The sequence below is a fragment of the Schistocerca cancellata genome, chromosome 5, assembly GCF_023864275.1.
Source record: "Schistocerca cancellata isolate TAMUIC-IGC-003103 chromosome 5, iqSchCanc2.1, whole genome shotgun sequence".
NCBI lineage: Eukaryota > Metazoa > Arthropoda > Insecta > Orthoptera > Acrididae > Schistocerca > Schistocerca cancellata.
Window position 1 is genome coordinate 663,308,766 of NC_064630.1, and position 26,824 is coordinate 663,335,589.

The 26,824-nt window shown below is 39.6% G+C and overlaps 1 protein-coding gene across 1 annotated transcript in view; it reads left to right on the top strand.

Annotated features, from left to right (window-relative positions):
• Positions 1-26,824, top strand: part of LOC126188749 (structural maintenance of chromosomes protein 1A-like) — a 261,744-nt gene that overhangs the window by 159,022 nt on the left and 75,898 nt on the right. Inside the window, exons 16-17 of the mRNA XM_049930359.1 lie at positions 11,096-11,234; positions 22,918-23,097. Coding sequence (XP_049786316.1) covers positions 11,096-11,234; positions 22,918-23,097 — 319 coding nt within the window. The remainder of the gene's footprint in view (positions 1-11,095; positions 11,235-22,917; positions 23,098-26,824) is intronic.

Here is a 26,824-nt window from a genome sequence, read left to right on the forward strand (position 1 = left end):
TTAACTTTTTTCTCTGGATCAAATTTTTTGTTCCTGTCTTCCTTTTTTAGTTTGGAATCCTTGTGTATGTGATTTTAATTATTTTTATTTATGTATCTTAATATTTAAATGTTTGGAAATGCTGATGCATTGATTAAAAAACAAAAGTAGAATAATCTGTTTCTGTTGGTTGTGCAATGTGGTCAAAATGTATTTTTCAATAGAAGATTTAATAATATTGTGATCAGAGTATTTTGATAACGATCTGAAAATTAAAAAAGTATTTTACAGCACCTGACAAGATTTGATCTCTCAATCTATTGCACAGTAAGCAGACGTGTTGTCCACTGCACTACCTCAGCTGACAGTTTGTGCCCTCCATTTTAATGGTATAGATTCTCCTGCAAAATTCTGAAACTTCGATCCCTCCAATAGGGACCTCTCTTTGTTAGGTATTAAATCATACACTAAAATTTCATTTTCATTCCTTATGCTTTCCTGTACAATAATCTATCAACAACGAATGTATTTTTATCTGCTGCATGCCCACTTCTAGTTATTAGATTCAAAAACAACAGTTTTATTTTAATTTTGCAGACTTACCTGTTGAAGAATGTGTTGATAGCAAATGTATTATGCATTGTGCTTCAGTTATTAGATCGTAAAACATTTTTTTACATTTTTTAGGTTTTCCTGTTGTAGAAGAATATATTAAAAGGGAATGAACCATTGTCTCCTAAATGCACACACAGCTGCATTGTTTGACTGTAAAACACCAGTTTTATATTATTAATGTTCATATCAATTGTCTTTCTGTACAAGAATGTATTAAAATAGTGTATATGTGTTTTATCTGCTGTGTGTATCCCAAGTACAGTTCACGAACCATGTTACATTTCCATTGAGCACAGTTATACTATTCGTGCATCATCCAAAACAACCAATAGCAGCACACATCAACGGTTCACAGTGCACTCAGTTAAAATAGCAATTGTAAAATGAACATTTGATAGTATCATGTGCTTTTAACTGTATGTGTTTATGCCATTAATTGTGACACACCTGTACTTCTTATGTGAATAGGATAGTAAGGCAAAGGATTAACATTAGTACAGAATAAACTGGCCCGCAAAGAAATCATTGAAGCCTGGAGAGAAGAAATTTTGCGCAGCTGTCATGCTTCTGAAAAAAGTTCTGTTTCGACATTTATCCATTATGTTTGGCCTAATGAAACAAGTCTTATCCAAACAATGAGATTGTTTCAAGTATCAGTCAGAAGTGAAATTACAAGAAGGTATGTTTGGTGGAGCCTGACTTTCAGAAAAGAATGTTCAATTTCAGATTAGAATACAAAACGACTTTGTGTGAAAGGGAGGCTTGTGTATGATTCAAGGAGATTGTTACTAATTTCTTAGGTATGGGAAAGGTTCCAAATTACAATTCTGTTGTAGCCAACAGATGGAACAGTTGAAGCACATTGGTTGCTTGCTGAACCTCAGGATGCTTATTTGTAACAATCACCTTGATTTTTTTCTCTGAACATTTTGGTGATGTCAGTGAGAAACAAGCTGAGGATGTTCATCAAGACACCAGAATGGTGGAAAGATAATATTAGGTCTTCTGGAATATGAGTATGGTGGGAGACTACTGTTGGTCAATTCACAAATATCTTACAGAAGGTAATTTCTCAGAGAAAAAGCTGTATTAGACACGTTAAGGAGAAGGAAGAGTGAAAAAGACTATGCAGTTCTTACCTTATAAAGAAAGTGTAATTGGATAGATAAAAGATATACTCACCAAGCAGCATCGGAGAACACACATACAAAAGGTATTTGAATGTGCAGGCTTTCAAGCCAGTGGCTCCTTGTTCTCTCAGAAGGGTTGAAAGGGAAGGAAGAGGTGTGAAGAAAAAGAACTGGTGAGGTCTAGGAAATAGGGAAAGTATGGAAAAGTCACCCAGAAGCCCAAGTCTGGGGAGTCTTGCCAGACAGGATGAGAAGAAAAGACTGTTTGTTGGGGATGCACTGAATGAGATTTGCAAACCCGAGAGTTTAAAGGTGGAAGATAGGCTAATACACAAGGCAAAGATTACTGCCAAAACATCAAGTATGAGTAAATAAGAGCAGAAAGCTAACTGCATTGTATGTGGTAATGTTGGGAGGAGGGGGAGGGGGGGATAGTCATGTTAGAAAATGGAAGGTATAGAAAATTAATAGGGAGTAAACAAAGGAATAGTGCTGTGAAGAAAGGCTGAAACCAAAGAAATTAACTTAAATTAAGACCAGGGGGCGGTGAGAACTGAAGACATTTTGTAATGCCAGTTCTTATCTGCAGAGTTCTGAGAAACTGGTGTGTGGGGGAAGAACCCAGGTTGAATGTGTGGTGAAACAGGCACTGAGATTAAAACTGCTGTGCTATAGAGCATTCTCTGCAACAGGATACTATGTGATGCCAGTATACATCCTCTGCCTGCGGCCAATCATCCTAACTGATAACATAGTGGCTGTCATGCTGATGTAAAAGGCAGAACTATGTTTACATAACAGCTGGTATATGGCATATGTTGTTACACAAGTGGCTCTGCCTTTGATAGTGTATCTTTTGTCAGTTATAGGATTGGTATAGGTGATGGCAGGAGGATGCATAGGGCAAGTCTTACAGCGGGGATGATCACAGGGGTAGGGTAGGGAAATGTATGCAGAAGGATCATAGAGCCTGACGGCGTACTGCTGAGAGTGTGAGGGTCATGAAAAGCTATTCTAGGTGTGGTGGGCAACATGTCAGACGGAATGGACCTCCAAGGATGATATTTCCAGGATTCCTGGACATAAGAAAAGATCAAGATGGTGACCTAATGAAAAGTAGGTAGATGACTGTAGAAAACATACCAGTTAGTGCCATGTTTGTACACAGCATTTTGTTTGATTACTTTCTTGTATTTTTTAATGAATAGTGACTGTTTTTTCCTTGTACTTGTGTCAACCCTGCTTCATTTACGAGGATGTAGAAAGTCCATAGTGATCAGTCTGTGTGCTTATCTTGAGGTCAGAAAAGAGTAGGGCTCGATCAGTTCTGTATCACAGCTGGTAAAGAGAACTTTTGAATCCTCTGAATTTAGTGAAAATGCCTTGAAGCAAATTTCGTGAGAATATAGAGGAACTTCATGTCTTCTACCACCAATAAAGAGTCACAGGGAGTAATAAGAAAGGAAATCCACAACTTCTGTTTGGTAAAGCAGTTATCAGCAGTAGCAGCCACACTGCAGAAACTGAAGACTGGATTGAAAAACTTCCCTGACACAAGTGGAACAACCCTTTGACATGCTAGTTGGAAAGTGGGCTTCAGATACTAAAAGTTCAATGACGTACATCTACAGATGGAAAGTATCAGGAAAAAAGCAATGAGTTCTTGTGGGAAATAAGACACTTGCAAAACACTGGATGCAGTATTTGTTACACTAATGAGAGTTGGTGAGGTGCAAAACATTCCAGAAAGTTTGGAAGACAGAAACAAAAAATGCTATATGTGTCAGAAAATTATGCAGTCATCACAGAGGAAGTGCTCAAGAGTGGAAAGGTGGGAAAGGAAGAATTAAAATGCCCTCCAGTTCTGGAAAAAGGATTATAAAGTACAACATTCATGGAAAATTTTGTCTTATGTTTTACTGGGCATAAAGAAGGAGCCAATTATCAGTCTAGGATGAATGCCAGACACTCCAAAGAGTGGTTAAGGATCATTCTCAAGAAATTATCAAACCAATCTGCAATTGTTATAGATGAGGCTTCATATCACTTGATGATGAATCCATAAAAAAGCAGGGTTACTAGAACAATCAGAACCACACTTCAGGTTACAAGAATAATGTTTGGAAAGAGTAGTGTGCTCAAGTAGTGTGCTCAGTGGACAATGAAATTAAACTTCCATGGTTAACTGTGCTGCATTGTGAATTCGGTGAGGCTGAACTTATTTGGACCTTTGTCGAGAACAAGGTAGCAAAGGAGAACAAGAATTTTAAGATACATGATACTTTACAGTTGTGTTTCCCAGATGAAAAAAAAAAAAAAAAAAAAAAAAAAAAAAAAAAAAAAAAAAAAAAAAAAAAAACTTGAAAACAGTTATGCACGTGACAAAAGGCCACAGCTGCCACCTTTTCTTGTTTCACATATAAATCAGCCACGTGTTCTTGCATTTACTTCCAATGTATTGTATTCAGCAACAATATCGATCATCAATCTTTCAAATTCAGACACTGAGTCTCGAAGAATATGCTCAATCAGAACCAAGGAAATGTTGACCATTTCCAGCTAGTGAGCTCTTATGGGCTTGCGACTTGTTACATCACCCAAAAGCAGTGCAGCTACCACACCACACTAACACACATAATAAGGTTACAGACCTTAGCTGAAGAAACATTTGAAATTCCTGAAGTACTGGATTATAAAGTATAAACAGGCACAGAAGCTATGAATCAGAGTCAATGCAAGAAATTCATTTTTCTCCTCCTAGGTAGCAATTTTACCAACACTCATAACATCAACTGACATAACTAAATTGCATATCCATAAACAAACAAGAAAAAACCTCATACATACCTGACTATTGTGCAATTGCGTGTTCATCTTTTTCACAGTATTCAATGGTGTTTAATGTGTTGTGATAGCAAACAGATTGTTATAAATGCAGCGGATTGGTGGGACAGATAAACACTAAAATCACAGCAGGCTTAACTTTATTTCACATTCATTGGTATAAGTAAATACCACATGTGATGAGGGAAAACTTGTGTGTGTATATATATGCTTTCACGAAACCTGATGTGTTGACATTACAGCAAGTGACAATTTCAGAGTGCAAATAGCACTTATTGGCAATACTGCAGAATGCTCCACTCCGACTTGCTCAGCATATCAGTCAAGTAGGCTTCACACTACTTTTTGCAGTCATGATGTCACTAGTAGGTTTTCGATTATTGGTTTTTGCAAGCACATGTGAAAGTGCCCAATGTGAACTGTGCATTTTGATTATTCATTTCCTTTGTAGTGTGTGTGCCATAGCATGCTATTTCAAAGAAGTGGCACACCGCAAACGTACCACAAGCACGTCATCCTCATCGTTAAAAGTCAGATAATGAAGCATCAAAGATAAGGCTTCAAGAGAAATTATGATACCCAAGAAAAGAGACAAAATTTAGACTCTTAATCCATAGCATAATTAATAACGTCTTTGTTTCTTGAGTTACAAGGTGGTGGGTTCTCATTGTGCTATGTGCTAACAATTTTTTCCATCTTAGAGCTGTTAACACATTCTGGGAAAATACAGGATGGAATGTAACAATATTATGAAACGGATAGTTCCTATTCACCATATAGTGGTGTTATAACGTCAAGTTGAACAGATATATTTCAAAAACGACACAACACATGTAAGTCACAGTGCAAGTAGACAAACTAAGACGTGTACATGGTATCATTCAAATCAGCACGGAGTCCAAGTCTAGCAGCCGCTGGCTGGCTGGCCGCTTAGATGGTGTGGCTGCTGCATGGCTGGCAGACAGCACTGCATGTAGCGGACGCGCGTAACTGCGCGGCGGCACTTTGCAAGATCGGCTAGTCACAACAAGTGGAGATGCTGAGTCGCAGGTAAACTGTCAGGAAGTGAGCTTTCAGCCAACAGGGCCTTTGTCAAAAATAGACACCCCCCCACACACACACACACACGTACACATGACCACAGTCTCTGGCTGCTGAGGCCATACTGCAAGCAGCAGTTCTTGATATGAAAGGCAACCAGGTGGCGGGGGTAAAGAGGAGGCTTGGGGGGCGGGGGGGGGGGGGGATATGAGGGTAGGGATGGAGGATGGTAAAGTACTGCTAGTGGGAGCATACAGGGACGAGGTGGATAGTGGGTAGGACAGCTGGGTGCAGTCGAGAGATTAGACGGAGGGTGGAGGGGGGTTAGCGGAAAAGGAGAGACGTTAAAGGACTGAGGCAGCATTGGTGGAATAGAGGGCTATGTAGTGTCGGAAGGGGAGCAGGAAAGGAGCTAGATGGGTAAGGACAATGACTAACTAAGGTTGACGGGGGTTAGCAGAAAAGGAGAGATGTAAGGTTGAGGGGGGGTTAGCAGAAAAGGAGAGACTTTAAAAGACTGAGGGAGTGTTGGTGGAATAGAGGGCTATGTAGTGTCAGAAGAGGAGTAGGGAAGGGGCTAGGTGGGTAAGGACAATGGCTAACTAAGGTTGAGGCCAGGAGGGTTATGAGAACATAGATTATATTGCAGGGAGGGTTCCCACCTGTGCAATTCAGAAAAGCTGTTGTTGATGGTGGCACAGGCTGTGAGGCAGTCATTGAAATGAGGAACATCATGTTGGGGGCCATGCTCAGCAATGATGTGATCCAACTGTTTCTTGGCCACAGTTTGTTGGTGGCCATTCATACAAACAGACAGCCCATTGGTTGTCATATGCACGTAGAACACAGCACATTGGTTGCAGCTTAGCTTGTAGATCACTTGATTGGTTTCACATGTAGCCCTGCCTTTGATGGGATAAGCGATGCTAATGACTGGACTACCACTACCCACCACCTCTACAGCAACCTCCAAACCTCCCCCACATCCCCTCTAGCTGACAGACCCTGTATTGCAGAGCTGCTGCATTTACTCCACCCTCAAAAACTCCCTCCTGCCACTATAGCGAATCCAGAACCTTTCCTCCAAAAGCCTTAGCCCCACAGAAGTATTAGTCCTTTCCAAAGGCCTCACCTTTAGCTCCACTCCCGAATTCAGTCATGGAGGACTTGTTAAAGACCTTCTCTCCTTCTCCCAGTTCCTTCAGTGGAAACACTTTTTCCCCATTAATCCTGCCAATCAGACTCTTCTAAAGATCAATGTTGAACCTTGCATGACTCAGTTTGCTCCTACATCCAACCATGATCCACTACCCCCTAATCACTTCCTGTTGACTTTCCAGAATTTCTTGACCTTGAACCTTGCCTCTCCATCATTCCCCAAATCCCTCAATATGCAAACTAATCTTGCAGACACAGAAAAAAACTGCAGTCCACCACCTAAAAACTGATCCTGACCTTATAATCCCACCTGCTGACAAAGGCTCCACCACTGCTGTTTTCAACCGCAAAGATTACCTGGCAGAAGTACTATGCAAGCTGTCAGATTCATTCACCTACAAACCTTGCACAGTGACCCCTTTCTAGAAATCCAGCGGAACTCCAGTCTTTCGTAAAATCCTTAGGCCCATTCCAGAACCTCTCCCAGGAGTCCCTCTCTCTCCTCACCCCTACCACTTCCCACACCCCTACCTTCTGTGTGCTTCCCAAACTCCATAAACCCAATCACCCAGGGTGCCCCATTGTGGCCGGTTACTATGCCCGCACCGAGAGAACGTCTACTCTCATAGACCTACCTATAGTCTGGAACCTACACTCCTATATAAAAGATACCAACCATTTCCTCCACCGACTCTCCACAGTTCCTGTTCCCCTCCACAGTTCCTGTTCCCTTACCACATGGTGTCCTGCTCATCACTTTTGATGCCACTTCTGTTTCAGTAACGTCTCTAATGCCCATGGCTTTTCCATTATTGAACATTACCTTTTGCAATGTCCGATGGATTCCAAACCAACAACCTCCTTCCTAGTTGCCACGACCAACTATATCCGCACCCACATTTACTTCTCTCTTGCCGGCATTACTTACAAACAAGTATGGGTTACGGCTATGGGCACCTGTGTGGCACCATCCTATGCTAACCTGTTCATGGGCCATCTAGAGGAATCCTTCCTAAACGACCAGAATCCCAGACCCCTCACCCAGTCCAGATTCATTGATGACATCTTCCTAATTTGGATTGTGGTTGAGGACAACCTGTCCACATTCTTCCAGAACCTCAACACCCCCCCCCCCCCACCCCCACCCACCCACCCACTCGCTTCACCTGGTCCTACTCAGCCCAACAAGCCCCCTTCCTCGATGTTGACCTCCTTCTCAAATATGGCTACGTCAGTACCTCTGTCCATATCAAACCTACCAACAAGCAGATGCAAGATTCATCTTCCCACCACCACCCCCTCTAGTCCGGTCATTAGCATCAACTATCCCATCAAAGGCAGGGATACCTGTGAAACCAGTCATGTGATCTGCTAGCTAAACTTCAGCTGCTGTGCTGCATTCTAAGTGGGCATGACAATGCACAAGCTGTCTGTCTGCATGACTGGCCACCAACAAACTGTGGCCAAGAAACAGCTGGACCACCCCATTGCTGAGCATGCCACCCAATGTGACGTTCTTCATTTCAATAACTGCTTCACAGCCTGTGCCATCTGGATCCTTCTCGCTACCACCAGCTTTACTGAATTACACAGGTGGAAACTCTCACTGTAATATATCCTACGTTCCCATAACCCTCCTGGCTTCAACCTTCATTAGTCATTGTCGTTACCCATCTAACCTCTTTCCTGCCTCTTTTTGTTCCTATTCCAGCACTACACAGCGCTCTGTTCCACCATCACAGCCTCAGTCTGTTTACTTCTCTTCTTTTTCACTACCCCCACACAGTCCAGTTCCCCATCCTGTCTTACCCCTTCCTCTGTCTACCTCCCGCCTGCATCAAGCTGCCCCCTCCCCCCCTCTCTCTCTCCACCTCGTCCTTGTATACTCCCACAAGCTGCACTTTACAATCCCTCACCAGTACCCTGCTATCCCTCCCCCTCCCCACCTGAGCCTCCACTCTACCCCCACCACCCAGTTGCCTTTCCCATTTTGTGCTGCTGCTCACAGTCTGGCCTCAGCATCCAGAGATTGTGGGCATGTTTCTATCAGTTGTGTTTGTGTGTGTGTGTGTGTGTGTTTTGCCCATTTTTCACAAAGACCTTGTTGGCCAAAAGCTCACGTTTTGAAAGTCTTTATGTTGTGCCTATGTGCAACTCAGCATCTCTGCTGTATGATGGGTAGGAACTGTTCTTTTCATAATACTGAAACACAATATGTTCTGCAATATTTGCTCTTATTTAACATTTCTGTTTGATCAGATATGAGAGGATGAAATAATTATTTGGCTGTTTATTTGTGAATATATGGTGATTTCTGAGTGTGTAGTTAGGTAGGAACGTAAGAGGGCAGCATGCATTGCTGCAATTGAAATGAGGAGCAATAAAATTCATATTCTTCCTTGTCACAAATACTTTGCTGTTTATTTCTGAATATGTGGTGACTTGTGTGTGTGCCCGTTGAGGCAGGAACCTAAGAAGACAGCTTTAATTGCTGAGGCTGAAATGAATAGCAATAAAATTAATATTCTTCCTTCTCACAAATATTTGGCTCTTTGTTTCCAACTGTGTGATGATTTCTGAGTGTCTGGTTAGACAGGAACCTAAGGGGACTGCTTAAATCGCTGAAAGCTAAACAGTGAGCAATAACATTCATATTCTTCCTTGTCACAAATATTTCTAATGTTGTGCAATCATAAATACATTCCTGTAAAGAGTCCTCACTGCAACTGACATTCACCTGTCACTAACACATCCATAAATGTCATGTCGGCACTATAGCAATCGACAAATCGGTAGCCTTGTTTCTGGTCACCTTCACTGCAGATTACATCAGTTTTTACAAAAAGCTGTATAAAACATACTCGATGCCTCAGCACAATGTACAAGGAAAAGTTTAAAATCAGTACACTAGAGATCACAGCTCTCGTATCACTAGAGTATTCTGCACCAAACTGTAGCTGCACTGTCATTGGCTATGGGAGGAAAGTACACACCCCCACACATTAGATTGTGACACCTGTCACTGTACTTAACAATTTTCAGTTTAATCCCCCAAGTTCATCAATTATTGCTTTTTTTCTGGGTGACCACATAGAAAAGATCTCTCAAAAACCCCTGCTTTGATGTATAATTTGTGGTTGTGGCATGTTGGAAAATAGCTCGATTATCTTGTACACAAATACCAATTTCGATTTTTTGACAAGTTTTACTTTCCGTTACACATCTGTGATTTATTTAAGAACAGATGGAATTCATTACCACAAACTGTTGTATAAACGTTGCACTATACTTTAAATTTCATTCACTTATACAGATATTGTAAAATGTATTGGAAAATATTATGATTTTTAATTACATATGTTTTTGCTCACATTTTAGGGATTTTAACATTTTCCTTGACTCTGCATTTTCCTCAACTTTGCGTTTTTTAAAGTCTGGACTGCACTAAAATGTAAGATAGTGGTTTCACTGTAATGACATACAGTGTAACCAACTAAAGTTCAAGCTTTACACTTGTCCTTTCCCTGCTGCAATAGCTGCAATGGGAAGCTCCATCACAGTGTCTCACATTTGACATTGTAGCAATGAGATCACTAATCAGAAAGTAACAAAAATCTGCCTGTAAGTAGACAAAGTTTGTATCTTAAACTGTGCAAAATAAATTTTTCTCCTAGTGACAGTCTGCTGTCTATGACTTCCCAAAGATGAGTCACCAAAAAAATGCTCAGAAAAGCTTGCTTTCTCATAAATATTTCCCTGTATGTCGCCCCCTTTTCTACTGATATGTAATATTCATACACCAAATAAAAGTAGACATTTACATGATTGTGATACAGATAATAGTTCTTGTACTCCATCTGTGTCTATCCCCTTCCCTGCTTCAACTTCAGCTCCACACATGAATTCTGTCCCCACCATCCCACCTGCATAATCATTGTCTTATTTCTTCCAGCCTCTCCCCACCATATCTCTGCATACTCCCAAGAGACATCACAGCATCTTCTCCTACCCCTATTCAGCTGTTCTGCCACATCCCCATCCCACACCTCTTCTGCACTCCCACTTCTCACCCCAGCTGAGACTGATACTCACTTCAGTATGATCTCAGTGCCTGAAGATGAGAATGGCCATATCTCTGTGTGTGTTGTGTACATATGAATGGGTGTGTGTTTTTCATAAGTTGAAGGATTGTGTGTGATAGCATAGTCTACTTTTGAATGAACTTAAAGCTTGCCTGTTCCCTTTGGGCAGTGAGTGGAAATCTATCCTGATTCATATTGTCAGAGATGTAATAGTGATGTCTGTAATTTTGTTTTGTATTTTTATAGGGTTGAAGTAGATTTCAGTGACCTTACTGAAGAAGACAAGTCACTTTCTGCAGAAGATTTTGACAGTTTGATTGTTACTATGGAATCTGAAATTCAAGATTTGGAAAGCAACTCCCTGGATTCCCCAGACATAGCACAGGTTTGTATTATTGTGCCAGAATGTGTAATGTGGGCAAAAGGCAAGCAGAGCAGTCAGAAAAATGCAAGCTTTTTGTGATTCTTTTATGACATTAAAAAAAAAAAAATTACTGCTCACAATGAAAAAGGTCAAAATTACCAAAAATAGTTTTGGAGACAATGTAAGAACCATATAAGGATAATCAAATGGTAATTTCAACTTCACTTGTCCCAAATGCGAAACCTGTGACTGAACCAATGTGTCATATTGCTCATTCACAAGTTTCTTTGATAAATTCACAACAAGGAAAATCAATGACTGTATAAAACATAATTCAATATTTCCTTGAAAATGAACGGCTTATACAGAACACCTTAATCAACTGGCATGAGAAATACATAAAAATATGAGTTCCAAGAAATTATTCTTGACTGAAGGCAATAAGTTACTTACCTGAGCATGAATATGGGTTTGGAAGATGGGATTTCATTCCTGTAATCCAGCATGATACAGATGAATGCAATAAAAAATGGCAACATTGATTTTTTAAAAAAATGTGATTGCTCTTATTCTTTATAAAATAACTGAACATTTCCCATGAAATAGAGAATTGCAAATTACGAAGGTGTGATTTCATGAAAAATTTATTCTTTGTTTTGTATTTTCCACAGCTTGTATTGACCAAATATTTATTAACTATGCTATTCAATAAATATGTGTTTGCTGCAAGGCATGAAACATATGTCTGAGCTCTCCTGAAGCATTGTGTTATTCGACAAATTTTCTATCAGTTTAGCATTTTGTGAAACTGATTTTTAGAATTGGTGGAAGCACTATTGTGTGATTTGTGCATAAATATGGCTGTAGAAAGACTCATAAATTTTGCCAAAACATTTTATTGCCACCAGTTGAGACGACTCGTCTACTAAACAACATGTATCCACTGTTGACTTAGCCATGGCGAAAGTGCATTCTAAACAAGTGCATTTGTCCCCTAAACTCAACAGACAAGACAAAAAGTCCTCATTTATAGATTCTGTGGCCCTGTCACACAAAGCACAAATAAACTTATTAGACCAAGCAAAGGAAAATCCAGAATGGAATGTAACAATATTATGAAAAGGAAAGATGCTACTCACCATATAGCACAGATGCTGAGTTGCAGATAGGCACAACAAAAAGACTATCACAAATAACTTTTCGACCAGCAAGGCCTTCGTCAAAAATAGACGAGTTGTAGATAGGCACAACAAAAAGACTATCACAAATAACTTTTCGACCAGCAAGGCCTTCGTCAAAAATAGACGAGTTGCAGATAGGCACAACAAAAAGACTATCACAAATAACTTTTCGACCAGCAAGGCCTTCGTCAAAAGTAGACGACACACACACACACACACACACACACACACACACACACACACACACACACACACAACTGCAGGCTCTGAAAACTGAAGCTTCAGTTGTCAGAGACTGCAGTCAATCATGTGCGTGCGAGTTGCATTTGCATGAAGGCCTCGCTGGTCGAAAAGTTATTTGTGACAGTCTTTTTGTTGTGCCTATCTGCGACTCAGCATCTCTGCTATATCATGAGAAATAAACTTATTAGGAATATAGGATAGAAATCCCCTGTCCATGTTAGCCCAAGCAAAAATATGATGTCATATAGACTGAAATTCCAGCAGTAATAGTGGTAGTTATCTTAGTACCAGTTTGAAAAACAGCAAAAACAAGAAAATTCTGCACCAAGTGCTTCTGCAGTCACAGCAAGTGCAGGTGGCAACAGCATAATGCTATATGTTTTTCTTGCAACAAATATGGACATGTGAAAACTGTCTGTCCAGGCCGTCCATTGTCTTGTCATGGTGTGGTTCTACATTGCAAAGTATCACACTTCTGCCATCAACCCATACCAAAACCCCACTCAAAGATGGCCTCACTATTCATTAACAATGTGAACATGGATTTCCAAGTGGATATCACAGCTTCTTCACTCCTAATTAATGCTGATACATAATGGTGTATCGGCCTTTGGAGGCAACTAAATATAATTTGGTAACATAAGTAACCAGCCTATTGCCTTAAAACGCCCAGTAACAGTCAGTGTTATGTATTGACATGTATGTAGACCATTAATATTCTGTTTAGTGTCTTCACCAGAAGACTAATATGATCCCGATAGGCCTCAGCCATCTGAAAATTTCTTTCCTGGACACCAAGAGAAGTAGACCACATGACAGGCTGTCATTCACCTACACTCTGCTGTCAGACTATCTAGAGTTAATATCCAAAAATGAGGATTTCCAGTCAGCATTACCAGCTATGACTGTGGAGAAGTGCACACTGTGCACCACCTTCTCTACTACCAGCTCTGTCCCACATCTTGTGTTGATACCTCTGACACAGATACGATAATAATAATAATGTAAAAACCAGTAGCAAAAAACATTTTGTTCTAGACTCCGTTACTGGCTTTGGTTTTCAAATACAAGATTCAGTATGTATCACATCTAACAATATTCAGTTTAGTGATTTGAGCACTTTATGTAAGAACAATTCTGATTTCTTTAAATGTAAGTGACTATATCATTAAAACATAATATTACTCCTCTTTTTTTCCACAGAATATGGCTCTGAAATAGCAGTAAAGAAAGTGTTAAAGCAGAACTTGATTGTTTGAATCTTTCTGCTGTTGTGGCATCAGTCATGTCTTGCAAATGGATAAAACATATGTATATAATTAAGAAACCTAGTGACACAGTTTGAATTCATAACGATTGTAAAGCATTTGTTAGTGCCCAATCTAATGACAATACCATGAAAAGGATTGATTGCTACTCATCATTTAGTGGATATGTTGAGTTGCAGACAGGCACAACAAAAAGACTGCTGAACAAATAAGCTTTTGGCTGCCTTGATGGTCAGAGACAGTGGTCATGTGTGTGTACGAGTTGTGAATATGTGTGTGTGTGTGTGTGTGTGTGTGTGTGTGTGTGTGTGTGTGTTCTCTACTTCATAAGGCCTTTCGGCTGAAAGCATACACAGTCAGCAGTCTTTTTGTTGTACCTGTCTGCAGTTCAACATCACCACTATATGGTGAGTAGTAATCTATCCTTTTCATAATATTTTTATTCCATCATGGATTTTCCGATGCTCAGTGTAATGTAGATGTTCATCTGCTTCTGCATCTGGAAGAGCTACTGCAGTGTTTCCCTTCCGTGTGTGTGTATGGTGACCTGACTGTCACAGCATAAATAAGGAACGCTGTGTGGCAGACTTGTCAATTTGATGTGGTCTGAATTACCTTTTACTGTTCTCTTTCAAATATGGTCCCCTTTTTGTTTTGTTCTCGTGGTCCAGCTACTCCGTTCTACAGCCATGCACGAACTTATTCTTCTTGACTTCATTTCTAGTCAGGGTGATGCTGTAAGAGAGTGTCTCACTATTTCAAGCTGCTAAATGGCGAACACATCTTCAATGATAATCATCTATACTGTTTCAACTGTGTACATTAATTGTGAAGACAGATCCAATTACCAGTGACTCGTACCTTCAAATACATTATTCAAAACTTCTGATCACAACAAACTCAAGTTAAGATTTAAGGTTTAGTGTCTTCCTCTGTCTTGAGCTTTTATGTTGCAGTATTTCTGTTTTCTCTGACGTGTTCATGACACCTTCAAAGTCCGTCATCAAGAAATAAATACCCACATCCAGCAAGTGTTACCTCACCCGCCACACCATGCCTTACTGCTGCTTTGGGCATGCACAATATATTTTTCACACTGTATAAAATGTTTATAAAAGACATGACCATATTTCGCCAGCATGAGTGTCTTAAGTGGAACATGGGTCATTCTCAAAAATATCCCATGTTACACTACAGATTCCCCCGCTGAGACGAAAAATGTCATGTAGAACTCCTTTAACAGACTGTTTACAATCAAGTCCTTTAACACACTGTTTACAATTAAGTGTCACCTACTTGATGTTTATTACAGTGTGTTATCCGTTTGTTTTTATCCTTTAACTCTTTACAATTAAGTCCTTTAACACACTGTTTACAATTAAGTGTCAGCTACTTGATATTTATTACAGTTTGTTATCCGTTTTATTTTTCCTTAATAGGTGTATTGAATATTTTATTTAAATGTCCATACATGATTATTTATGTGGTCTCACAGAGTTAGTATGGAATGTGTCTTATAAGAGTGTGGGATGTATTTTCTTCTTTCAAACTGAAATATATTGTTAGGTAAGAGCAGTGGTTTAATAATAGCGATATGGTATACTTAATTTTATACTTATCCATACAAATCATAGATTTTAAGACATCAACATACAAGGAATGCAGATTACCACATATTTGTTCCAGGGTAAATTGGTTTGCCCCTAACTAGTTTGGATACCTCCTTCGATGAAGTGAGCAATTGTCTTAATAACTGAGTTCAACCCTTTTTATTGGCAGATACTGTACAATCATTCTCCCTTTCAGATAAAATGTCCCCTATTCATTCCCTGTCAAAACTAGTTTAGGCTCTCCCTCTGTGGCTTTGCCTAACTAAAGCCTAGGGTCCTGTATTGGGTATACCTATCCAAGACCCTCTATAGAAAATATGGTGCAGATAATTTCTTTCTTGAATCCACCAGACCTTAGGCATAGGACAGACTCTCTATAGGTCTTAACTCACTCAGTTCAGCTAAAGCTGGATACACTTCACAATAACACCATAACTCAATTTCATGTCTCACATTCTGACAAGAAGATTTCCTTCACTTCTGATGTATCTTTAAACCAGTTGCTTTTATCTACTTGTCTGTACTGCAAGAAAACACATCTGTTTTTGTTATGACTTTATGTAACAATATTCCCACATTATTTTCTTTTTCTCTAGATCATTAGGCCCACTATTATGTTTGTACTTAAAATTATTCCAACACATACAGCTCACTTTATCATTAAAAGTCCACAAGGCATTCTAAGTGTGGACTGAAATTGCCATTTTCAACTTTTGAGGAAGCAACAGATGTTACGTTGATGACAAAATCTGCTAGGGTGGTCGATATAACTCTCGACTCTGTTTTCTTTTCTCCATTGTCACTTATAATTAAATATCGTTTATGTCTTCTGACACTGATTGAACATTATGTTACTTAAATACAGCCTCATTTTTGTGTCCACTACTAAAATTATCTTGCTTTATTTGTTATGTGTCCGTGCTGTCAATTAATCAATTTCTCACTAGATGGCACTTTTATGTTATACTTGTTACGCTCATGTTAGCACATCATATTTCAGACCATTGTGCTGCACGCACGGGCTTTCCTCTGTCATCTCCCCCACAAGGTGTGACATGCCTAACGTGGAGCATACTGATGTCATACATAATACATGTATGGCACGAAAATTACCTACACTTGTCCAGTTCATATGGTCACACGTTTGTTACTCCCCTTAGCCATCCTGTGACAGCAGGTTGTGACAGAAAAATGTAGAAAAGTGAAGGATTTTACCGACAGAAACTTTTGAATATGGATAGAGGGTGGAGAAGGAAGAAAGGAAAGTAAATTATAGATTTGTTAAGGTTAAAGAAAGAAAGCAGATAGGCCTGAAAGACAGAATCCCTTACCACTGTCCACCCCAAGGAATTCCCACTTCTGCTAAAGTTCTCCGTTGTGATGCTGGAGAGAGAGGTGTTTGGCATTCCCAACAGATCAGACTGGTTACAACTTTGTTCTTGCAGACCCAGAAAATTGATGTTAGCAAATCTCTGTTGGAAACGTGGAGAGAAAGAACACCACCACATGAACAGAAAGAAAAAGAACAACATTAAATCATCTGAAATCACCATCAGAAGTGCCCGTCTGTTACCATCAATTACCTATAAAGAATCTCCATTGTAAAACTAATAGAAACCCTACCATTTTGTATTCTTCCTCTTACAAAATGATAGTTCCAGTTACCTGAATATGAACTTGGAGTGCTATATTCTTGCTTTTACAAACAAGGATAAAATGTAGTTATTAAATAAGACAGAACAGTAAGAGGTACAGAATATATAATAGTGTAGGGGGAAGAAATGGCTTTGGAGAAAATGAAAGAAGAAATACCAAAGCTATTAACTTGATCTTCCAGGTGAATTTCACCTGGATTTGTAAAGCTTGCAAATTCTACTGGGGATATATATTTCTTAATCATATCAGCATTGTACAGGGTTATTACAAATGATTGAAGCGATTTCACAGCTCTACAATAACTTTATTATTTGAGATATTTTCACAATGCTTTGCACACACATACAAAAACTCAAAAAGTTTTTTTAGGCATTCACAAATGTTCGATATGTGCCCCTTTACTGATTCGGCAGACATCAAGCCGATAATCAAGTTCCTCCCACACTAGGCGCAGCATGTCCCCATCAATGAGTTCGAAAGCATCGTTGATGCGAGCTCGCAGTTCTGGCACGTTTCTTGGTAGAGGAGGTTTAAACACTGAATCTTTCACATAACCCCACAGAAAGAAATCGCATGGGGTTAAGTCGAGAGAGCGTGGAGGCCATGACATCAATTGCTGATCATGATCTCTACCACGACCAATCCATCGGTTTTCCAATCTCCTGTTTAAGAAATGCCGAACATCATGATGGAAGTGTGTTGGAGCACCATCTTGTTGAAAGATGAAGTCGGCGCTGTCGGTCTCCAGTTGTGGCATGAGCCAATTTTCCGCGGGCTACGCGTGAAACTTGCCCACACGCGTTCAACCGTTTCTTCGCTCACTGCAGGCCGACCCGTTGATTTCCCCTTACAGAGGCATCCAGAAGCTAACTGCGCATACCATCGCCGAATGGAGTTAGCAGTTGGTGGATCTTTGTTGAACTTCGTCCTGAAGTGTCGTTGCACTGTTATGACTGACTGATGTGAGTGCATTTCAAGCACGACATACGCTTTCTCGGCTCCTGTCGCCATTTTGTCTCACTGCGCTCTCGAGTGCTCTGACGGCAGAAACCTGAAGTGCGGCTTCAGCCGAAGAAAACTTTATGAGGTTTTCTACGTATCTGTAATGTGTCGTGACCATATGTCAATGAATGGAGCTATAGTGAATTTATGAAATCGCTTCAATCATTTGTAATAGCCCTGTATAGTGTTGTACCCTGCTACTAGTGTGTGTGAGTGTGAGTGTGACAAGTGTAGTGTCACTACTTAAATCACCCACCAACTGTGTCATCGCAGCCCAGCCACTAGAGGCTACCTGTAGAAAGTGTGCACATGACACGGTCCTGCCACACTGTGTACCAGCAGTTCGTGCCTATACACACAGGGAGCAGCACTGACTCAGTGTCACTATGTTCTTATAGTTTGTACAGCTCACATCAGTTGTTCTATGGATCACTTACATTGCACCTTCTGTAGGAGTCCTTTGCCTTGTTACGTGTGACTCATGAGAGGCTTATTTCCATTGTTGTTCAGAGGGATACTTGTGTTACTTGGATGGCCTGTATCTGGACCAACCAGGAACAGAGCTTTAGGGTGTGGTGTTCCTACCACCTTAAAAGGTCCACAATACCAGGAAAGAACTTACATGTCTGTTTCTTTAAGTTGGAACTATGATGGACATCTTTTACTAAAACTAGGTCATCTGTGCTAAATATAGGCACATCTGACATATTGTTATTCTTATGTAGTCTGTGCTGGGCTGACTCATGTAATTTACTTATTGTCTATTACTGCTGTCTCTTCTTCCTTTGGAGGGGGCTGTGCAGAGGACTTTAGTAATGACTCTCCTATAAATTTCAGCATTTCCTTCCTAATATTTACAGTATCTCCCAAAGAATTGGCTTTAATACAAGTCGAATCAGTCATATCCTGCATGTTTCACGGAGAAAGCTTTTCTAATCCCTCTTCCAAACTAGTCATGGTTGCTTGTAGACTCAAAATTTCAGTCAATAATTTTCCCTGCTCTATTTTATTTCAGCCTGTTTCTGTGTACCTGAGATTTAGTTTTCTAAGGTTTGTACTTTATCATGAACTTCTTTCAAATGATAGTGTACTTCGTTCCTCACTAAATCACATTCTGCTGCCATAATGTCTATTTGACTTTGCAAGGAAAATCATTTGATTCTTTCTCCATAACAGTAATTTTATTACCCTGTACATTAATGGTAGATATCAACTCCTCTTCAAATGCTTCTGCCTGCAATTTAATTGCCACCAGCTTGGTAATGGTAGCTTCTGACTTGGTTGAAACTTTTCTCGACCTTCTTAAGAGTAGCATCTCCTTCAGCCTTAATGGTAGCTTTCACTTTGGCTTTAAGGGCTTCCTGTGAGCTTCTTAATGTGTCTTCTGAGTTCCTGTTACATGGTTTAGTGTTGTCTTGCATAGATGACCAAAATCATTCTGGTGTCTCCATACTGGCATACACTATAATTAAATTCCAAACTAATTAGTTAAACAAAGTGTTCACTGAGTTTCTTCACTTGCAAACGTGTGTGACTGATTTTGTTAGTTCTGCCCCCCCCCCCCCCCCCCCCCCCACACACACACATGCGAAACTGACAAAAATCACAGCTCCCGTGGTGTGTTGAACAGTGAACAAAATGCTACCGTTGACTGCACATGTGAAGCTGGTTCATTTTGCCATGCGTAGACTTATTCTTCTTGACTTCATCTCCAGGCAGAGTGATGCTGTAAGTGTGTGTCTCACTATTTCCAGCTACTAAATGATGAGCATGTCTTCAATGATAATCTTCTTTAATGCTTCCACTGTGTGCTTTAATTGTGAAGACAGATCCAGTTATTAGTGACTCATAATTTCAGATACTTCATGCAATACATCTGACAATGCCAAACTCAAGCTAAAAATCAAATGTTCTAGAGTCTTTCATTGTCTTGAACTTTCACTTTTCAGTATTTCCATTTTCTCTGATGTGTGCATGACATCTTCATGGGGTGTCATCAAAGAATAAATACCATGTCCAGAGAGTGTTGCCATACCATACCGTGCCTTGCCCCTGCTGTGTTATCTCACTGCAAGCGCACAATCTGCACAGATCACAGATTGAGGCACACACATTATATTTTTCACACTACGTAAATTGTTTATAAGACAGGACCATCTTTTGCCAGCATGAGCATCTTGAGTGGAACATGGGTCATTCTCACAAATAACTCAGTGTTGCACTACAGTGCCTACTAAGTTATCAGGGGGCCAGGTCTGTTCCGAGATAGATTTAGTTAACGATTACCTGCAGTTACCATTAGATGCAAAATCAAATGTTTTATGGTAATCAGATGTCTTTCGGGCTGCATCAATGTATGGTGCTGAGAGTGATCCCACAGTATTTCAAAAATACCTGAAGCAGCTGCGAACTGCTTGGATGATGTAGTCACTAGGTCCAGCCGATAGTAAAAATTCAGACTTAGAGTTAGTGTTACTCTTTCCAACTGAGTGTTGAGTACCTTGGCCACATACTACACAAAGGTGTTCTCTGGCCCATGTCAGCTGATGTTGAAGCAAATACTACTCTTCCTGCACCTAAAGATTTGATGAAACTCCACTTCTTCTTGGCCAAGATAAATTTCTCTGGCAAATTTATTCTGAATGCTGTGCAGATATTATACCCCCTCCGTCATCTTAAAACAGGAGTTAAATTTCTGTAATTCAATATTGTCAGGCAGTGCTTGTGAAGCTAAAAAGTATTTGATGTCTGTTCCCAGTCTGACCACATTTACACAGGAAGACAGAGTAGTGCTGTCAACAGATGTTTTGCAGTTCAGAATCAACACTGTTCTGTCACACAAGTCACTAATAGCACAAAACCACTGACTGCATATATGTCTGAAACACGAATATGTCACGAGTGAATTAAAGCCAGGTAGCAAAAGAGGTACTGGCTATTATTTACTGTATCAAAAAAGTCATGCTTTCTCATGTAATGCAAAGTTCCATCTGGTTACAGGCCACAAACCCCTGAGTGAATTTGTCAATAAGATGATGCTGTTTAATGATTACCATAATAAAATTCACTAGCAGCCTAAACTTACACATGCCAGTGCCAATGCTGTGTTCCATCCGCTGATGATTCCAATAAACAACAGGTAGATAGCTACCAGGTTGGTGAAAACAACTAGACAAACTCAACGCGAGGGCTCAGAAAGTGTCCATAAACTCACAAATCAGGATTCTACATGCCACGAAATGGTTAAGTACACTCATTTAATTGGGTGGATCACCTGCCCAGATCACCAAAACCTGCACACTGGATCTATTTTTTGATGTGCCACAAAATCAGTGTTAATCAGGGATACTGATGCTGGCTACAGAAAAGTGGTAATCCCAAGTATGATTCGGCCTCAAGTCCTGAAGCTAGTTTATGAGGCACACTGGAGGATGTAGAGGATGAAAGCATTGGCAAGGTGTCATGCAGTGGCTGAATGTGTGGTCCAGGCCTGCCAAATGTGGGCACAAAATCATTTGGATTTGGCATGACGTTGTTTTCCATGGTCTACTCCCAATCAAGGGGGCTCTATGTTATATTTTGAGCTGGTTGTGCTTCTCAGTTCATATATATTTGAAATAAAGTCATATTTCAGAACTGCTAAGAGCTGCTGATTGACTAGATCTTTATTAATTACTGTATCTTGCCTAGATGTCATCAACAGCATCAGCCTTTACGGTCTGAAAACTAATCACTTGTTCTGCAATAGACGGAGTGCCACACACCATTATATTCCACAATGCTCTACAATTCACAGTGAATTAGCTCTGTACCTTTTGTCAAAGGAGCAATATAGCAGATCTGACCACTGATCCATTTTGTACTGCATCTAACTCAGAACCAGACTAACTGGTCAGAATGCTTAAGGCCAAAATGACAATGATAACACCTTTGAAGAAGAAATCCTGACACGCTGCGTCCCTGTATGTTGGTCCACTCCCATACCCCAGCTGAGATAGTGCACAGGCACATGTATCTTTTCAATCTTTTGTGCCTAAGCCAGTAAGTCCAGTCCTCACATACATGCCCTAGTAGTGTAAGGGTTGACATTTGCAGCCATACACCGAATGGTGGCATTGAGCATTTGGCAGGATTGCCTACTTCGCGTGACACCACATCACAAGCCTGATTTCACTTCAGGCGCTACCGTCCTTATGAGCATGGTGTGGAATCTAATACCTCACCACTGAAGCGATACTGGTATAGACTTGGAGAGCACTGATGAGCACCTGTCCAGCAGGTAGGTCCTCCAGTGATATCTGTGACACCACAGGTTACGATTAACATATCAAATGGTGATCATCAGTGGCTCACTAAACAAAATAAATATTGGGTCTGGCAGATAGACTGGCAGTTCATATCTGTCTATTGAAACCTTAGTACACAAATTCTGGTTCTACCTCACTTTTGAGCCTAGACTTTGATTTTGGAATTCTGATTCTCTCTGTTATTGTTTACAATTGTGACTTCCCTCCTGCATTCTGATTTAAGCTCAAATTACTTGTAGTCATAACACTAGCTCACTACAATGATTTCAGCCATCAACTTAGTATCACTCTTGATTTCCACATAACTGGATGGTTTGTAGCATTAACCTGACTAGTTTGTGTCAGTCCATGACAAAAAATAATGTATCATTCAGTTCAACATGATTATCATGTATCACTATATAACTTTAATTACTGTCTTTTTCTGCTTTTATCAGGTCACAGAAAGAATGAACATGTGGGAGGATAAAATGAAAGAAACCAATTTCAAACTGAAGAGAGAGACTGCCAAGACAAACAATTTGAGAAATAAATTTGAAAATATTAAGAGAAGACGTTTTGAAGCATTCATGGCTTGCTTCAAACATGTGTCATCTATGATCAGTAATATATACAAGGTTAGCCATAGAGTAATATATACACAGAATTTTCTGTAGTATCAAATGTTAAGCAGAGACTGATATTTAGTCTCTGATATTTAACTAGTACATTGTCATCCTTAATTTTTCTGTATCTTATTTTGGTATCTACATATACATGTAAATATATCTAAAAACAAAGATGAAGTAACTTACCGAACGAAAGCATTGGTATGTTGATAGAGACAAAAAACACACAAACACACACACAAATTACAAGCTTTCACAACCCACGGTTGCTTCTTCAGGAAAGAGGGAAGGAGAGGGAAAGATGAAAGGATGTGGGTTTCAAGGGAGAGGGTAAGGAGTAATTTCAATCCCGGGAGCGGAAAGACTTGTCTTAGGGGGAAAAAGGACAGGTATACACTCACGCGCGCGTGCGCGCACACACACACACACACACACACACACACACACACACACACACACACATATCCATCCGCCAAATCTTTCCCTCTCCTTGCCTCTTTCCTGATAAAGCAACCATGGGTTGCGAAAGCTTGTAATTTGTGTGTGTGTTTTTTGTCTCTATCAACATACCAACGCTTTTGTTTGGTAAGTTACAGCATCTTTGTTTTTAGATATATTTTTCCCACGTGGAATGTTTCCCTCTATTATATTCATATACATGTAAATATATACTCTGCAAACATCTGTGATATGCATGGGATACCTTAGCATGATACCACATAGTAGTGTTTCTCCCCATTCCAGCCATGTGAGGAACACAGAGAGAATGACTGCTTAAATGCCTCTGTCATGCTGTTATTAGTCTAATTTTGTCTTCATAGTCACTGCTGGAGCAATACATGAGGAGGTGAAGAATATCTCTAGAGCAGTAGTTATCAGAGTGGCCCTCAGGCTGTTTGCAGTCCGAATGAAGTATTCATGCGATGTGTAGTTCTTAGCCGTATTTTATAATAATATGCATCTAGCAAGTAACAACCAAATCCAGAAAAATCAACTAATCTTAAGAACTTCTTAAGAGTGTAGTTTTTGTGCTCAGTAACAAACAGTAATATTTTAAGGTATGCTTGATTTTAAATGATATCGGTGAATTCGGCTGTAAGCAAAGTAAAGTTAGATGCTTACCTAAGATGCAGTGGGGTAAGTAGTGTGACCACTGCGGAGTTAGAGGGTGTTACAGAGGGAACGTTTTACAGTATTGACAATTGATGGCCATGCGTGATTGTTTTGTACTGATCAGCTGCTTTTGTATAAATTTGGACATGAAGATAACATGGATTTGTGAGTGCGCAATACGGTGATGGTTTTCTTCGAACAAGGTACTTATTTGCATCAAAGAACATTAAATTAATTAAAGCTGTTGTAATACAGTGCAGTGAGTAGAAGAAAACTGGCATTTAAATCTTAAATAAAACTTTTTTAATGGTGTCTCATATTCAATACAGTATTTAAATACAAGTACAAATACTGTTGTTTATCAAAGTTATTCATACATACAATAAAATCAACAGCACTTCAGCATGCAACTCTAATATCATGACTGTTAGATTGCTGAAGTTTACAGCAATCAGAAACAGACCACAGTCAACACAACAGGCTCTGAATTGTACTGACTTTTAACAGTCAGTGCTTTGGGGCAGGTGGACAACTTATTTTACCCTTACTCTATCTATTCTATAGGGGGTGAAATTCATGTATGTTGTCATTTAATTATATGGTCTGTACTTAAGCAGTTCGAGGTGCCACCCCACAGTGTCAGTTTTGGCTCTTGAGCAAAAAGATTTGAAGATCACTGCTTTAGATTCTTCATTTAATATTGCTTCTTGATTGTATGTATTTTCAAGGGGCTGCCAATTTATGTTTTTTTAACATTTCCATGACACACTCCTATCAGCCAAAGAAACTTGTGACCATTCCTGTCTCCCTTGTTCGTATACATTCAATATCCTCTGTTAGTCCTCTGTGGTATTGGTCCCACACACTTTAACCACAATCTAAGATGGGATGTATAAGTGTTTTATAGCAGTCTCCTTTGTAAACTGACCACATTTCCTGAGTATCATGCCCATGAACTGACGTCTACCACCTGATTTACCTACAACTGAACCCATGTGATCATTCTATTTCATATCCCTAGAAATTGTTCATCCAAGTTTTTGTGTGCATTGATTGATCCAAATTATGAGTCACTGCTGTTGTAGCCATAGGCTACTACTATTCTGCATTTTTTGAAATGCACAATTTTATGTTAGTGAACATTTGAAGCAAATTGCCAGTCTTTGCACCACTTTGAAAGCTTATTAAAATCTACCTAGATACTTGTGCAGCTTTTTTCAGATAGTAGTTCATTACACATAATTACATCAATCTACTAGAATCTGAGGTTACTATTAATATCATCTGTCAGCTCAAGAAGTACAGTATGTACAACAAGGTTCCCAACAAACTTCGTGGAGCACACCTGAAGATACTTTACTTTTTTTGATCACACTATCCAAGATAATATGCCATGTCCTGCCTACCAAGAAATCCTCAATCCAGTCACAGATACTTTTTTTTTGTCTGATAGTTTTGTTAATAAATGTATTACCAAGTCAGATGCATTTCAAAAATCAAGAAATACTGCATCTACCTGATTTTCTTGATGTATGGTTTTGGGGTGTCATGTGAGAAAAGCAGAAGTTGGGTTTTGCATCTTTTTAGAATCCATGCTGGTTGAATGGAGGAGAACATTCTGATCGAGGTACCCTGTTCTGTTTGAGCTCAGAATACAATCTACGATTCTACAACAGATGGACATCAATGAGATTTGATGGGAGTGTTGTGGATTTTTTTCTGTTATCCTAGTTGTAGATGGATGTGATACGTGCTTTTTTCTAATCGACGAGCACAGCTTTTTGTTCAAGGGATTTACATCATATTATGATTCAAATGAAAAAAAAGTCTTTATAGAATCTGTCAAGGTTCCTGGAGCCTCACTTAAAATGAGTGATTTTAACTGCTTCACAATGCCACTGATACTAATATCTTTCTCAGTTTCTTTGTAGTGGTGTGGAAAGCAAACCCAAGGGCTGTACATCTGTAGCATCCATAGTAAAGTAAAGGATCATTTGAAAATGATGTTCAGTATTTCTGCTTTTGCTTCACTACTCTCAATATCAAGTCCTCCATTATAACAAGTGTCTGGGCACTAACTTTGGTGCCATTGACAGCCATTACATGTGATCTGAATGTCTTCCGTTTGTGAGAGAACAATAAGAATCTGCTATTAGTTACTGGAGGCTTCACACATTACGCTCCTGGTGGCTAAATATGTTTTATTCAGCATTGTGTCATCCATGGCCATTTGCTTTGTTTTACACCTGATAAGCAGACGTCACTATTTCGATATAGTGACTGCATAACATGGAGAGCGCCTCCCATCATGAACTGCTCTACAAGATACATATTAATCCCATGAATGATCAACTGCTCTTTTAATTTTTAGTGATATTTCATCTACATGCATCTGTCTAGAGAGAAATGTTATGAATGCCTTTTACCTACTTTACTGAATATGTAAATCTTTGTACTTTTTTCTGCTCTTTGCACTTTAGAAGTCATTATGGCCACAACTATGTCATGGTCACTGATACCTGTTTTAGTATGGACATCCTCAAAGAGTTCATGTCTGTTTGCTACCATTAGGTGTAATGTATCTCCATCCTGAATGGGCTCCCAACTATCTTTCCTAGTTGGA